Below are 16,579 nucleotides of genomic sequence, written 5' to 3' on the forward strand. Positions count from 1 at the left end.
AACCAAATTTACTGCTTCAATATAAAACAAAATAGAAAATTAACAACCTAGATTTCTAAAAAACAAGGCAATATTCGAATTGGAAGATTTAAAGATCCCACATTACGCTCATTTCCAGGTTCTAGTTGTATTTTAGTTTTCTACTAGAACACATTATTTTCCTCAGACTGTCTGCCTGGATTTATCTGCGTTCACCCTCTGTCTGAAACGCTCCGTTTTAGCGCCTGTCTCTTTAAGTGTCAGTGTTTCCAGGTCTTCCACATCTGCGCTCTCTGCGTCTCTGCATCATCACTGAGGCCAGGGGATGAGTGTAATTGCACAGTAGCAGCTGTTTCCCACATTTTTTATAGTATAGTTGTGACATCACAACTTTACAGAAGTCCTGACGGCTCGTTTAAAAGCCCAGTTTCAGAGTACGGACTGTGTGCATTTCTCTGTGGATTGAGCGTTTCGTATAGGACATATACCTGCTTTAATAAAGAAAGACATGGAAATCTGACTAACTACAATATGAGACCTTTAAAATTCAAGGGTGTATTTTTCATACAAGCAGACAGCACAGGTATGTGCAGTGAAATGCAAAGTGCTGTCCTCTTGAGGCATTGCTAAAACGGCAAGTGGGAAATAAATAACAAATTCAAGTAAGAGTACAAAAAAAGACATTAATAAAAGAAATGTAATAAATATATGTCATGAAAGTATTAAGCTGCTGAAATATGTAGGTGGGCTGTGGGTTTTCAGTATATAAATATGTAAAATGCAGTTATTAAGCAATCTATGCAATTAACTATTGTACAGCAGTTCAGTGCAAATGATTCACAGAGGACAAGTGCTTGACAAGGCCAGGTTAGACGACTAACTGAAGAAGCTTTTTCTGAGTCAAATATATTAAAGTAAAAATGTATTAAACATTGTTCTGTAGTCCTTGAAATCAGGTACCGATTCAGCGACAGCGCAGGATGCAGCATCCAAAGGTTATTTCAGGGACAGTGACTTTCCTGAGACAATGCAGCCGAGACACATGCAGTAAAGTATAGTAGTGATGATTAGGATCAGTGCAGTGTCAGTACTCTAAGTTCCAAAAGCCTGAAAGTGATAGTATAGAGCTGGAGAGGACTCTGCGGTAACATTGATAAATGTTTTCACCAAGCCGTCCGCCATTAGTGTCAGGGCAAGTTACAGCCACAAGAGCGGACAAACAGGAAATAGAGAAAGAGTGGGTGTAAATAATTGATAAGGCTGACCCTGCGCGATTCATATTCTGCGGCAGAGGATCAAAGAGCGAGGCTCAGAGTTTGACATTGAGCCCGAGCACAGGAGTCAAAGCCATTACCTTCCCCGGCAACGCTGCTGCTTGTGTTTATATTAAAAATGCAATGACTCTTCCTCTTCAGTGTGGGCTAACATTAGCTGGCACTCCTATGCATTAACCAACTGGCTAATGGACTCGCCAGTATTACCCTAGCAATTACCTACAGTAGCACTAAGTAAAGCGAGGTGGAAGCCATTTTGTTCCTGTCCATCCGATGAAGCTGTTCCCGGCTCTCTCAGGTGTGAAATACAGCCAATGTTAGACCTCCGGGTTCTTTTAGGTGTGATCAATATTTCAGAGGCACCAGGCCTGTGTGCCTTATATCCTCCCACATCGCCTCTCACAACAGCTCCGCAGCCGATTATGAATGTCTGAATGAACGTTAGAGTTAATTAATGATTAATGGGATTTCACAGTTTTCTGAGAAATGTTTATTTGAATAGTGCATTAAGACTGTCACCATATGAAGCAAGGAACCCTGAGCCCTGCTTCTAATCTGAGAAAGTAAAATCGTTTCTGTAGTGTTTTATTCAGTCCCACTGTAGAGTATATCATCCCGAAATGACTGCCTTTTTGTGCACTGTGCATGCATCACTGCTATGAGCTGTATGTTGTGCTATATTTGGGACATTAAAATATGTCTTTCTCCTCTTTATATCCCTTTTTGGACCAACCAAAGCCAGTAATTGCCCTTGAGTTATAATCTTAATTAAGCGGTCAGTTCATTAAATTATTAAATGTATTGTGATATGCAGCCATGCAGACATCTTTGGTTTCTTTGCCCAGGTTTTGTGATATCTGTCTCTGAGGTTCTGCTGCCACACCAATACAAACGTATGGCAACTGAATTTGTTTAATGGAGCTGGCAACAGTGAGAAACTGCATTCACGAATCGCAACGTTTCTTTTCAGAATCATTGGCCTTGTTACTCTTTGTACCCAAAGAACTTGCTGTGCCAGATTTTCAAAGAAAATACTTTCTATCAAAGAAACAGCCCCTGAGAAACCTTCCGACAGTTTGCTCTGTGGATTGTCCAGAATAACGGGAACGTTGTTTGTAAGACATATTGCTGATCAAGTTTGTCAATGTACTTATTGAATGCTGTGAGCACCACAAATTAAGGAATAAGAGTGGTTATCTTATGATCAATAAATCCCAAGAAAAGACCATAATCAGTAACGCACTAGTCCATCTCTCAGAACTTCTCCAGCCTGTCTGTAGCACTCAGCCACCAGCCCATGATTTTCCTGAATATGTGATTTTAAAAAGGAGTGACAAATAGTCAGATTTACAAAAGCTTAAGTGATTTCTTAAGTCTGCTGAGCACTGTAGTTTTCAGCAAACGTGACTCGAACATGGGTAAATATAGACTGCATTTGTCTGGGACTATTTTCAGTCGTGGATTGATAGACATTTTTTGCTTAAATTAATTTTTACACGAGCAGGATGCTATGTGTGGAAATGCGTCAAAGTAAACTACAGTGTCCACGTTCATTGTAATAAAGGAACATGTCATTCAGTACAAGTGTGACTGACTGATGAATCAGGCTTTGAGTACACCAGAACACTTTCTAGTAAGATCAGTTCATTCCTAGTTTTTTATTGACAGTAAGAAAAATATAGAATACAGTCAGAGCCCATTTACCTCCATCAAAATGGGGTGTGGGCAGAAATCTCAAAGACAGGTAACTCACAACCTGGATAATAAAAATCAGTCTGCATGGCAAGATGGTATTAGAGGTAAAGGACAAAATGTGCTTTTGTCGTTTTTGGTGAACCAACCCCCTAAGCAATCAGAAACAAAGCTGTAGAGATGTCTGCCTTCTACTCAAGATGATCCACAGTCCTTGTTGTGAGCATTTTCATGTAGGATCTTCTCTTTTTCTAGCAAACTTCACCTTCTAGCTTCATTACCGCACAGAAGGAAGCACACATCTACTCATGGACAAGGGACTGATGCTGGTGACAGTGCGAGATTTAAACGTTAATGGCGTCCTTGGCTGAGTTGTAACGTTAGCTAGCCAAGTGGTGCTAGGTGAGTTAGCTTCCTTCTATGCGGCGATGCGGTTGGTGGATAGAAAGAAAATAGTTCCTACATGAAACTGCTCACAACAAGGTCTGTGGATTATCTTGAGTAACCAGGTCATGATTTCTGGAAAGAAATTGATGTTGAGTAAACTATCTAGACTGATAAACAGCACTACAGGTAAGAGGAGAAACATTTTATTTGTATTTCAAGGTGAACTGGCCCTTTAATTTCCAGGAGCCAGGGATTTTAGTTTCACCATCAGCATTACACAGCTTCAAGACTGCAGCAAATATGCCGGGCTCTTGCCCAGCCGAGGGCCTGTCAAGTTGTCAGTACATTCTGTACATAAAGAAATGACTTGCACTAAAGGCCAGCACACACACACACACACACACACACACACACACACACACACACACAAACCTCTCCTCAACAGCCTCCAACATCCTACCCTTTAGCAAATTTCTGACTCCAGAGCCTGATGCGCACAAGAACAGACAGCTACAAATCACTGCGCCGCCTATGAGTTATCTCTGTCAATTACTGACGATAAATGGCTTTGGCACTGTGAAGGCCAGGTGCATCAATCCACCGCGTCTCACGTTGTCCTAGCTTCTCCACTCTATTGATTCTACTTCCACTGCTTCTATGATCCAGTTTTGATGGCCCCTGACCACAAAAGCCAACTTGAGCGCTGATGTCAGATGAAAGGGTGGATATGTAACCCAAACTCCCACCCTGGGACATGTTCACATTCTTGATATCAGATCTTCCTCCCTCCCAACTGAGACTTAATATAGATCCACTGGAGTCATCCCGCTACAACTACTCCATGCCCGTACCAGATTTCAATCAACGTTTGACTGCAATGCAATACCTTTTGTGGGGAGAAAAACTCCCACTTTAATAACATTCTCTGACCTTAAAGTGAAATTCAATGCACATCTTCTTGTAGAAGATATCTGGCACATACATTTCTCCATTTCTTTCCCTTTTGTCAGCTTTTTTTTCTCCCCCAGCAGAGCTAAATGTGCTAATTCTCCCATCTCACCTCCACAAAATGGCTTTCAGATGTCTATATCTGTCTGGGGCCTGTGGCTTAGCAGAATGACCATTCAGTGAAGCCGGGGATGGGGTCTATTGTGAGTGGCTTGTCCCCTGTACAGCAGCTGTCTGCTAAGGGCTGTCTGTGATGGCGGTCTGCACGATCGCCCACCACTGCTTTGAGTGATTCTCCCTCCTTTCACTCTGCCCGGGGCGCTGCATGTGTTGGAGGCATTGATCGGCCCTGAATTGGATTGTGGCGGGCCTGATTACTGATGTCAGTGTGTGCTGGGTCACGTGGGACCGCTGGAGCTCCCTCGTGCCAAGCCGGGGCCAGCTCGCGGCGGAGGAGGAGGGGAGGCTTGCGTTGCTCGCTGGAATTACATTTATCAGTCTTAGTTACACAGAGCGTGAACACAACATGCCCACACATACTGTACACTTAAGGGATGCACAAACAAACTGCCAACATAATCTCATTCTATTCCTATAGCGCTAAAACAGCCGACATTCGTGATTGGCATTAAATAAAGAGTGTGGGAGCATGTTAGCCTATGAAAGGGCTTTAGCACATCATACCAGTAAATTACCGCTTTCCCTACTGTAATGTCATATTTAGAGAGTTTGCTTTCAGAGTAAGTGAGGGCAAGTAATTGATTGTTTGGACACTGCTTTGTATTTTTTGCCACGTGACGCTACTGAAACAAAGCTTCTGTGGTGCAAGGTTACACTCTGTGACTTTCTGTGAGTGTGTGTGTGTTTTGGTGTTTGCACTCAAGTGTGTGTAAGTTTGAAAGTGATTCTCCGCGCATCATTTGTTTACGCCTGGAATAGTGGCCATCATCTTTTCCACTAAGAGAACAATAGCCATTTTTCCCCTTTGCTCAGGAGACAATGAAGTGCCTTCCCGCCTCGCGAGCGACAGGCCAATAAAAAACGTAATTGGATCTGTCAATCAAATGTTGCTGCAGCGCGGGGGGTGGGCTGGCAGGTGGGTGGCGGTGGCTGAGGCGGGAGGGTGGCCGGACAACAGGGGCAGTGCAGAGGAAGAAGGAAAGAGAAAGGGGAGAGCTGTGCCATTGCGAAGTACCACCACACACAGTTCCCCCTCTGCACACTGCCCGGAGGCACTCAGCAACAGTTACAGAGCTGAACAATTGTTGTGTTTTGTTGTTTGTTTGTACCAGGGCCAGGGGGGTGACGATCTGTCTTTGTTTGTAGGTATTAGTGGGTCGGTGATGTGGCTTTGATGCGACTACACAGGAGAGCCGAGGCTGCCAGAGCCTCTGAAGGTCACAGTGGATGTACTAGTGCTGATGTGTCTGTCTGTGCTTTGTATGCGCTCAGGCCGTCAGACATAGTGTTTTTTCGTACCAGGGAAAGGTCCTGTCATTAGTCAGGAGAGCCAGGATGCTTTAGTAGTATTTTTCACGGTACAACACACACACTGAACATCACCTTGTCACATTAAATCATCAACATATCCGTGCGTGTGCCTCCCTCAGCCTGTCTAGGTGCATGGATTATGTGTACTTCTGAAGTGCTTGTTCAAAACGTTCCTGTTCGGGAGCGGCCGACTGCTCGGCCTCCGGTTCTGCTGCTTTCAGCTTTCTCGAGAACTGCTCATTCAAACAACTTCACACCATGGATGGACGTATAAAGAGAACTTGATACGGCATTGGAAGCGGGGTCCTGTTCAGTCCTATAAAAGTCACTCAGTGGTGCATGAAGCCAAAAACGTTTGAGTATAAAGTTACCCAGATATTCTGCATCATTGGGCCCATAGAGCAATAACACTACAGACTTCCGCCGGCGGAGTGGCTAACTTCCAGTTAAGTCCTCCGCAAACCTGAATGGGGATAAGATGATTTCATCGTAGAGCTCCTCCATACCTTAGAAATGTTATCGGATTGAATGGATTAAATTCTGATCGTGAGTCCATTTATGGCAGTTGTGACGCTCAAAAATTGTATATATATTCACTGATTTACAGATGTCTCTTTCACAATGTAAGTCAATAAGAAAAACTCTTTTTGGACCCAATGCTGTCACAAGACAGAACTGGAAGTTGTAATTCTATAGGAAGAAAAATGGACTTCAGGCACTCAAGCTTTGAGCAGGAACAGATGCATTTGAATTAAGTTAAAAAGCCTTTATTTCAAAACATGGCTGCTTACATTAAAACTGTCCGGTTTGGATGCTAAGGTCTTTGTCAGGGTGCAAAAGAGTGGACAGGAGTCAGGCAAACATTTTATAAGCTTTGTAGGGGGTGTCACCCAATCTTTATTAATAAGTGAGCACAGGTGGGTGACAGCAATGGATTACAATGAGAAGGCATTTTGAAAGAAACACGCCTCCACAAGTTTTAAAAACAAACAAACTCTACTCTAGCCTTGTTTCTACCGAGCAGTCTGGTTCAGTTCAGTTCAGTTCGTTTCACATTAAAGTGGTTATTTTTGGGTTTACATTGTCAAAAGTTGTAAATGGTACCAACAGAACCATTTTGTTTTGAAAATGTCAGTCTGCAGATTCGTTCCGTGGACAGTCAGCAAGGTGCAGCTGTTCCTCTGCACCATCTAGAGCAGTGAAGCTGCTATTGCTGTCTGGTAACAACCCAGCCTACATTGAGTACTCTCTGCGGTGAAAACGCTCAACAGATCTAGGATTTGGTACATGTTTGTTGGAGTTATGTACAGTTCAAAGGGTACTATACTGAAAGTGTTTGGTGGAAACATGGCTCTATCAACTTGGCTTCAAAGCAAGGCACTGTTCCTGAGGGCTTGCTTCACACTCAACATTGTGCAGCCTTGGGTCCTGAGCAGAACACTTTCCATGACATAGGGACCAGACTATTTCCAGGAACAAAAACATTCACTCCGAAAGTTCCATTGCTAAGGCTTGAAATGTTTACGTTTTCTACAATAGGACATCTCTAGGTTCTCCAGTCTCTCTTTTTTCATTTGTTGTTGAATCTGCTGTAGCAAGCGATGAAGAACAAGCTGTACCCAGCATGCCTTTTGGCAGTATTACAGTTAATAGGGGTCCTTTCTCAATACACTACATTGTGGGCCTAATTCACAAAGAATGGACTGATAGCAGCTGAAATGACTGATAGCACCATGAATTGAGCATCACTTTGTGCATCACTTGCAACCGTTGTCTTCCCCGTCTCAAGGTTTCATTTCACACAATAGTTTCCACAAATGATTCTATGGCACAAACACACCCAAAGTTTGCAGCTCAGTTCAGTTTGTCCTTGCAGTTATCAGTGTGGCACAGTATAAAAGGTTGGTTTTGTGCCAAGAACACAGTAGGCAGAACAATGGCAGAGAGGTGCAGAGGCATTCCTCAAAACTTCAGCCAAGGAATTTAAACGTGACAGGAAGGACCCGTATTTAGGGTTAATATCTCAGTCTGTCAGTTTGCTTCAATTACAACCAACTCTCCAAAGACGCTAATAATGTCACTGTAACTTTCTTTGGCTATTAGCACCGATCTTTGTGAATTGTACTGTTATTCCGATAAGGCTCATTTGCACAGAGAGGGGCCAATTTTGTGCCAAATGTATGCATATTACCTCGTTTAAATACATGCAAATAGCACAGGAGCATTGAGAAACTATTTTCTTGGCAGCACAGTAAGTGGTGCATTAAACCCTTCGCTGGTGTTTCTTCTTGTCTTATTTGTGCAGGTTTAGTAGCCACAGTTCTTTTGTGAATTTGGCCGAGTGTGTACTTCTGGTTGTAGCAACATACTGCTAATAAATATGTCCCGTAGGTATCAAGACCTCGGACTTTACACTGCTCTTCCATGGGTTCGGAGCAAAACACCCACCGAGGGTGAAGTCAGTTCAATGAATCATTGTGAAGTAAATCGAAGGACAGACATACATTCCATTTTAGTCAGACATACAGCTAGATAGGCAGCGAGCGTGCCTGTACACTTGCACACACACACTTTTATTGTATGCATTTGTCTGTTGCTCTAAGTTTTAATGATGACTACTTAAATTAAGAGCCCATTTACAGCCTCTCTGACAGAGACGTTAAGTGCGCATTCAGATATTCTGCTTGTCTGGCGCCCACTCTGAGCCCTACCTCGGCTTTTAGGAGATGGCTTTCTCGTGTCTTTGGTGACATTCTTTTTCCATTATTAGTCAGGGAGAGCCGCGGTGTCGTTCCTCGCATTATGGTCTCAAGCACCGTTTCTCTTTTTATGAATAGACAAAGGGTGTTTTAACTGTACAAGTGAAGCATTGAATACAGTGCAGGTCCTCAGACCGCCTCGGCAGTTAAAAGGACTTGTCGAGGAAACTACAGTATGCACAGTCACCACTGATTCCACGCACACAATGTCATTTCACTGCACACTTTGGACAACTTTCTACTTTCTAAAAAAACGAAGAAAGATTACCTTTCAGCTGGATGAACTGTACCTAAAATTTAGATGAGAATATACTCCTGCCCTCCTGTACCTGCTAAGGAACAAAAACAGGATCCTAATATAGAGAAATAAAAAGAGAGCTGTCTGCTGTCTTCCAGGGTTTTCTAGGTGCTCTACTTAAGGAGTAGAAATGCAGGAAGAAACTTGATTTAAAAGGTAATATTTGTTCTTTGTCGGTTTCATGTCTGTTTCTTCTCCCTTTTTATGAATACAGCACAAATCTGTAAAGAGTAAACTAACTCAGCAAAATGTGTTGCCGCAGAACAAAACTTAAAGTCTAAGGTCATGTCGGCACCATTAAAATGACACACTTCATTTATTACTGTACACTGCAGCTTGCTATAATAATCTGGTGGTATAGTATTATTATATTCTTCTTGAGAATGTAAGAGCACAAGAAGCTGTGTTGAGTGGCCTTATTGAGTGCACTCCTACAGTATTAAGAGCCTGTAACATTAAATACAGATCAGCAAGTTCAAGTGTTGTGTCACTGAAGTTGTAGCAGTCCTTTGGTGTTTTAGTAGCGAGGAGCACTGTTCAGTTCAGCCTGACATTATCAAGGTCTGCATTGTAACGGTTAGCCATGCAGGGCCAGTGTCTCAGCTGATCAGTTAACAATATGTCTGCCCCCCTGTGCAAGTCTTCTTAATTTTGGTTTTGTTATGAGAAACGGTCCCTCTGCTCCGGGCTTCTAAAGTAGGTAATTACACTGAGAGATTCCCTATGGGGGATTAAAACAAATGACACAGAAAACACAGCCCCTCCCCTTCGCCTCTCACTCAAGCCCTGCCTCCGCTCTAAAACCTTTTGCTTGTAACGCCTACATGCCCATGAATACGCAAGCAGTCACAATAAAACACAGTGGCAGCTCATGAAAATTAGTGAGGTCGAGAGGAGATGAGTCAGGGAATGATGGGGAGGGATCACGATTTATGGACATGGTAAAACTGGTTTAGCATTAGGAGCTAAACAAAACATATGGTATTCATACAGTTTGTAAGGACCGCAGCAGAAAAAGGCATCTGTCCTGCCAGTTTTTTGCAGTGACAGGCTGCAGGGAGCATTACTCATCATTACAATCTCTGCTGGCAGCCTATTTTCATCACATTACAGTGGAATAATGAAGCGTAGCGCGCTAGCGTCCTCAGGTTCTCTGAGTAGTTCACCATTAGCACCAGCCGAGGGCATTCATCCAAGTAGCTTTATTGAACTTTTTTACAGTTAGTTTATTGTATAATTAATTCGTTACTGCACAACAATAGGTGGAATCTTGGCACAGCAGCAGCTCAGATTTTCAAATTTGCAACAGATGTGATTTATTGAGAAGTAGAGCTCTCTGCATTTGATGCCAATTAGCGGTTCAGTAAAGTAGTGTGTTCAAAGATTTGGATTAATACAATGCTGCAATCAGACCTCTAATTTCTTCTGTTCTTCTTCTGTTTGTGTCTTATCCAGGAACAAGGCAAAGTAGGTGTGACATTCAACATCGGGACAGTGGACATCAGTGTGAAGGAGACAACCACAGCGGTAAACGATGGCAAATACCATTTGGTCCGATTCACCAGGAACGGGGGTAATGCAACCTTGCAGGTGGACAACTGGCCAGTCAATGAGCACTTCCCTACAGGTACTGCCCCTGTTATTTCTCTTTCTGGTGAATTTTTGCAAGAGTTAGAGTAAAATTAGAGTTTTAAAACCACTGGACACCATCTATTTGTTTAACCAAAGGGCACAACCGAGAATTCAAAAAAAAAACAAGATTCACTCTCTCCAGTTTTTCTGGGTAAAACATGTCAGAAGACTAAGAAGCATGCAGCAGCATTAGCTGACACACACTACACTCCAGGGGGAAAAACCATGCCTCAAACAACTTCTCTACTTTCATGCCCTCACACCTGACTCCACGGGAGGGGAGCACACCGAGCTAGAATCTTTTGTCTTGCACCAGGCATTAACTGTGCAACATCTGGCCGGTTCATTTCAGGGAGAGGGATTGAAAGGCACCGAGAGGCATGTGGTCGGTGGGCAGGCGAGGGAGAGGATAGAGGCAGAAACCAAGGGTGGCCTGTTGGCCAGATAAAGCTGCTGCCTGCCTGTATCTCTCACTCCCAGGTCAGCAGAAGCAGCACAGCAGCAGAATACAAATAGGGTCATCAAACAGAGCCTGCTCCATTTGGAGGCTCAGGCACTCCCTTCATTTGGAGCAGAGATGTGCCACTCAGGCAGCTAGGTGAGGGAGTGAGAGAAAGGCTGAGAAGGAGAAGGAATGAAAGGGAAAAAATCCTCTCCCGCTTTTACTTAACAGTCCATTAAATTGGGTTCTCCTGGTCTTTGATATCTGTGTCTACATTGCCAGCCAGCTGAGGAGAGGCCACCTTTGTTTCCTCGTTCCCTATTACCTACTCTTCAATTTCACTCAGTCAAACAGAGCAGACGCACGGGGAAGCAACATGGGTACAAAGTGGCAGTTGAGGCGAGGAGACGTTGGGATGACAAAAGATAATATGAAACTTCATTGATCTCCGAGGTAAAATTGTGCCGCAGCAGCCAGACATAATTGGACAGAAACAGATGTAGAATAATGTTGAAGACTGAATTGTGTTATATTACCAGATGTGAAGCTAATGTGAACAGAAAATGTGTCCAGAAATACAACTGTGCATCACTAGCAAAGATTAAAAGAAAAGAGCAACAGTGCAAAAATGCTGACACTACCCAGTGGTGAGGAGCAAACAAATAAGAGTTGATCCCTTTCACTTCTCAGCCCGATGTCTCAGCAGCCCTACAGCATGCTCCTAGTTGCATGCCTTCACAGAGGACAGGGCAGCGTCGTCTCCTGGCGTGACCTGGCACGCTGTTTTGGTTTGGTTCAATGCCAGCGCAGGTGATGCTAATCTCTTCTGTCTCTGGCTTTCTTTTGCCGTTGGCTGTCTTTCCCTTTTTTTTTTTTTTTTTTTTTTTGACCAGATGAAGTTAGACGGGTTTCATAACTGCATTTCAGCCACACTAATACTGGAAAATACTGACAAACTCCATAAAGTGTGGCACAAAACATGCACACAAGTGACATCTCCATCATGTACACATTCACAGTCATTTAGGGAAGTGAATCGGGTGAATGTGACTGCATTGTTGCACAGAGGTAGTTTTTGTCCTGCTCCTTTAAACACAGTACAGAACAAAGATTTCTGATCAGACAAAATGTTTTAGAACGTTGCAGAAAGAAGTTGCAGCGGAGTGAACTGGCCGGTGTCAGCTCGACTCAAGCAGGCTGATGTTGTCTCGTCGAATGTAAGGCACAGCACCTGTTTCAACAGCCAATCAGCTTGTAATGAAGTCAGCTGGTTAAGTCTGTTACAAACTGTCAGCTGGTTTAAATGGCAGACTTTTGGATGGAGGAAAGAGAGGGTGACCTCATTACTTTATCTGAGGAACAGCAATGTCTGTGTGACACAAACCTTAAAATTTACTCAAATGAGATCAACATGGACGTCCACAAAGTCTTGACCCTCTCGTTTGTTTATCATTTTTGCCGTTTTGTCACCACGAGAAATGAAACTGTTGAAAATATCTGCACTATCCTCATTCATATTTGAAAATGCTACAAATTATATCCAGCCATGACAAAAGCCTGAAAAGCCTGAAGTTAGAATGGAAGTACAGAGAGCTGTTTCTATGCAGATAATGCACCGACTTGTCGCATTGGGGTGAACTGGCAGGTTTTATGACATTGCAGACTGGAGCATTGCAAGTAGTTGCAGAATGCATCTTGCTTTACACAAATCTTTGGTCTTAACTAGTCATGTTGCAATCTGACACTCTGCCGGAGCCCGACTGGGCCTGACCCAACCCACTGGGTTCAGACCAGGGTTGCGAGGTGACTGGGAGAGAAGGCATGACTGAACAATGGAGCAATATACTGGAGAACCAGGGGAGATAGAGGGGTGGCAAGGCGACATTGTTGGCATTGTGTGCTGGGACAGATGTGCGTAACATGCATTATCTGCGCGCTGCATTGCCATCGACTGCTGTGCGTGTTCGAAGATGGAGACCCACTGAAGGGCGCTGCCTGTTTGGCCAAACCTGTTGTGCACGAGATGTAGAGCCGGCGACAGACTATTGAAACAACAGAAAGAAGAGAAGAAGTAGTTCGAGGAACGTCAGCTCTTAGCTTGTAATAAATGTTTTCATTCTAAAAATATACTTTTTTTTTCTTTCACTGTAGAAATTAAGGTCATTAATTGGTCAATGTCATCACAATATAAAGTTCATGAGTGGGAATTCGTGGGTGAGGCCAAGTGGGATAAACACCACTTTTGTATATTCAGTAGGCCGCATACCAAGGAAAAAAGCCAGAAGCTAGAAAACTTTCTGGACGTATGTGCCAGACAAGCAACTCTGAAATGAATAGGCACCATGGCGACCACGACTTTGTGGAAGACGACTTGTCCCGCCCCTCTTTCACTGCGATTGGCTGGTGGAGTGACGAGTGCAGCCTTTAATTCAAACGTCAACTCTCTGCAGCAAAAAAAAAAAAAACAAAAGCGCAGAACTGATGCTAAGCACCTCATCACGCTGCTGTCGTTTGTCCCAGTTACCAAGGTACTGGAGAAAAACAAGTACCATCATGTGTTAGAATTTTGGCATCGACTTGGTACAGAAATATCAGCTCTCCCTAGTCTGTACTGGGCTTTAGCACTTACACAAGAATTCAACTATTCTCTATCTCTAATAGCCAGTAATGTCAGATAACAGCTGAACCCCCACCACCTTCATAATGATCTCAAAGTGCTTCTGCGTAAGTGTTCAATGGTTGTTTTCTCAATCTTCTATCAGTACATCTCTCAATATCTGTGATCCAAAACCAGCATCCATTCAGAAATCACTGCTAAATGTCTGTAGGGTCTGCGTCTCAGTTTGAGAGATGCACCACAGAAAGAGCTCCGGCTTTTTAGTTTTGGATTCCTTCCATGTGATCCCACTGACGTTTATTCCCTTTTCTGTCCGCCTGCCATTGTCTTGGAATGGAGTTTGAGGTCGGAGGGATCGAATGCGTGGTAATTTCTTTTTCTCTTCTGCACAGGTAATTTGCAGGACACTCAGTGATAGTAATTCAACGATGATTGATTTTTTTTTCGCCGCCCTCTCTCCCTTGTAAAGGCGTTGTCATCTCATGAGTAATTACATGTTAGGGTGCAGACTCATCGACTGCTTTCTCACACTCCTAATGCTTAACTTGAAGGCAGCAGCCTCCACAAGGCTCTCAGGTCGTTCAATAAACAGTTACCGGATCTGGGCATGCCCTCTCTCCCTGGTAGGGAATAGGTGAGAACAAAGGTGTTGGTGGATTGCTTGTCATTCAAAGCTGCTTGCAAAATACCCCCGGGCGTGTAAATTGGACATATACACAGCGGTGTTTGCAAAGTCTGGCCATCAAAGTATTAGGATTAGGATCTGCTCTAAATGGCAGCAGGAGGTGTTACACTTTGACCTGATTTTAATTATTAACAGACATGTTGGGTCAGACTCAGACACATTACCTTTTAGTTTGGAGTGACATCTTCATTAATTGCTGTGCCTATTGAGGCAGTATATTTTTAGTTTCATACATCAGTCTGAACTGTTAATATGATATTATACTCACATAGTTAGTTACTGACATCTGGGAATGTAGGTACATGAAGCAAGACAAGATGCACAAGCAGTCAGATGATCATATCGCTTTCAAACACACCTCCAGGTAAGCTAGAATTATTTTGGAAAAGAAAGACAAACAGTAAAATTGTTACCCAAGCTAACCATCCATCACAGTTTTCAGAGCAGTAATTGTGTGCCAGCACTTTCCCTCTGCAATATGAGATTATTACCAACATTTCATCAGGGGTGCTCTCTCTTCTAATCTTCGCTTCAAAAAAATGAGGTTTAGATACACAAGCTAAAATGCTGTTGTTTCATATTTTTTTTTACTACAGTTTACAATTTAAGAATTTCAAAATAAAAGACAAAAAATAAGAGGAAAGTTAAACTAGATGGAGCAAAAACGCTGTCAGACAACAACAGTGCTCACATCTGAAGTGACATAAACAATTAGGTCATGTTTAAAAGCCATGAAGGTCGAGTCATGAAAGTACTACTTAAGTACATGGCCATCATGAATGTGGAGTAATATTACATTAAAATAAGAAAGTTGTCTTTATCCTCTTGAATCTGTTCAGAGAGGCAAGGTGAGAAGTTGGTGAAAAGTTTTTTTTACTACACTATCTTAGTAGCTAATATCTCATAGGAGATAAACTCAGGTTTTGGCCAACATTGCCTGCCAAAATGTTTTACGCCTTGCCTCTCAGGGCTTCTGTAGTTCTGTGTGTTGGGTTTGTGCACAATAAGTCTTTCCATTTGTATAATGAGCACATTTCCCTGAGCAACGGTGCAAAGTGTGGAGTGGTAGATCAGCTTGGAAAAAGTTTCTTAGCAGCAGCCAGTCATGAAAATGTTACAGGTCAGAGTTGGGCAGTTAGGTTTTTGAGAACCTTAAAAAATTTATACTCAGAACACTGTCTATTGTTGCCAAAGACGATCAGCAAAGGTACTCGTATTGAGGAAAAAGTCGTAGTTGACGTTTGGTCATGGATTTTCCATGTCGAGATACGACGTCCAAGGTACCCTGGGTGTGTTGGTTGTTGATGTTCTGGGACACCGTGTCAACTTCAGTCTGCTACATGCATTGTTTGTTTTCAAAATACACTTCTGTTTTTACAGGAAATGTACAGTTTGCATAGTCTCTTTCAAAATAAAAGCACTACCTGGGTACAACACCAAGAATTGATGTTATTTTAGTTCATCAACAAGCACATGTGGTTATCTTTAGCAAACACACGTACATGGTTGGATTTAGGAAAAAAAGAACATGGTTTGGCTTTACAGTCACATGGAAAGCAAACACTGGCCTCTCAAGTGAAAGTTGGTGGTTGTTGGACCCATCCACTGCCCCTCCCACCTGCACTACTTGGACTTTCACTATGTTACCTTGTGTTGTTGTCTGGCCACGTTTCCCCCAGCACGTTAAACAATAATGGCGACGAGCCGACGTGAAAGGATAGCACCAGAAGTCACTGCCCAAGCACTTGTATATTCGACGACTTTGGAGTGAGACCGGGTTGACCTTTACAAAGATAATGATGTTCAGTTTTAATTGAAACTATCAACTATATATTTATCATTGGGTTTGTATTGTGTTAAACTGAACTGAACTGCATTATATGAAGTTGTTTCTGATGGCAAATTCTGCTGGGATCCAGTTTTGCCAATCCACACCCACCTGCACCCTCAAAGCTCAGTACCAGGACCGACCCATGATAATCTCCAAGTGAAATCTGGACCTGCCCAAACCCGTTAATAGAAGTCCTGCGACCCGACCCCTGATTAAACACACCATTTTACCGTTCCGTCTTCCTTTTAAATGTGCAAAGCACTCACTCAGTCAGCTCCCACTTGTTGTTGATGTAATGCAAAGTGACACAAGGATTTTGCAGTAATCATCTGTCCACATATCCAAATTCCCCGTTGCTATCAGTCAGCTCCATCCTCAGCTCCAGAATGATGTTTCTTTGAACGTCCTTTGCATATTTTGCCAGACTGCCGGTTGTCTGATCAGGCAGAAGCTGCTGAGCATCCATGCGACCAGCTTGGGCACCTTTGATTATTTGTGTTCTCGCCCACTCCCAACCCACAGTTTATTCATTTTCAGTTCATAT

The 16,579-nt window shown here is 43.0% G+C and overlaps 1 protein-coding gene across 15 annotated transcripts in view; it reads left to right on the forward strand.

The window, feature by feature from the left end:
- The window catches only part of LOC125897056 (neurexin-3b), a 566,367-nt gene that overhangs the window by 489,477 nt on the left and 60,311 nt on the right, over nt 1–16,579 (forward strand). For all 15 annotated transcript variants that reach the window (XR_007450378.1, XR_007450379.1, XM_049590088.1 and 12 more), the window contains one exon: nt 10,284–10,455. Coding sequence is in view for 13 of the 15 variants with exons in the window: in XM_049590088.1 (XP_049446045.1) it covers nt 10,284–10,455 (172 nt within the window). In the remaining 2 variants the exon portion in view is untranslated. The remainder of the gene's footprint in view (nt 1–10,283; nt 10,456–16,579) is intronic.

This window comes from Epinephelus fuscoguttatus, linkage group LG11 (assembly GCF_011397635.1).
Source record: "Epinephelus fuscoguttatus linkage group LG11, E.fuscoguttatus.final_Chr_v1".
Classification (NCBI taxonomy): Eukaryota; Metazoa; Chordata; class Actinopteri; order Perciformes; family Serranidae; genus Epinephelus; species Epinephelus fuscoguttatus.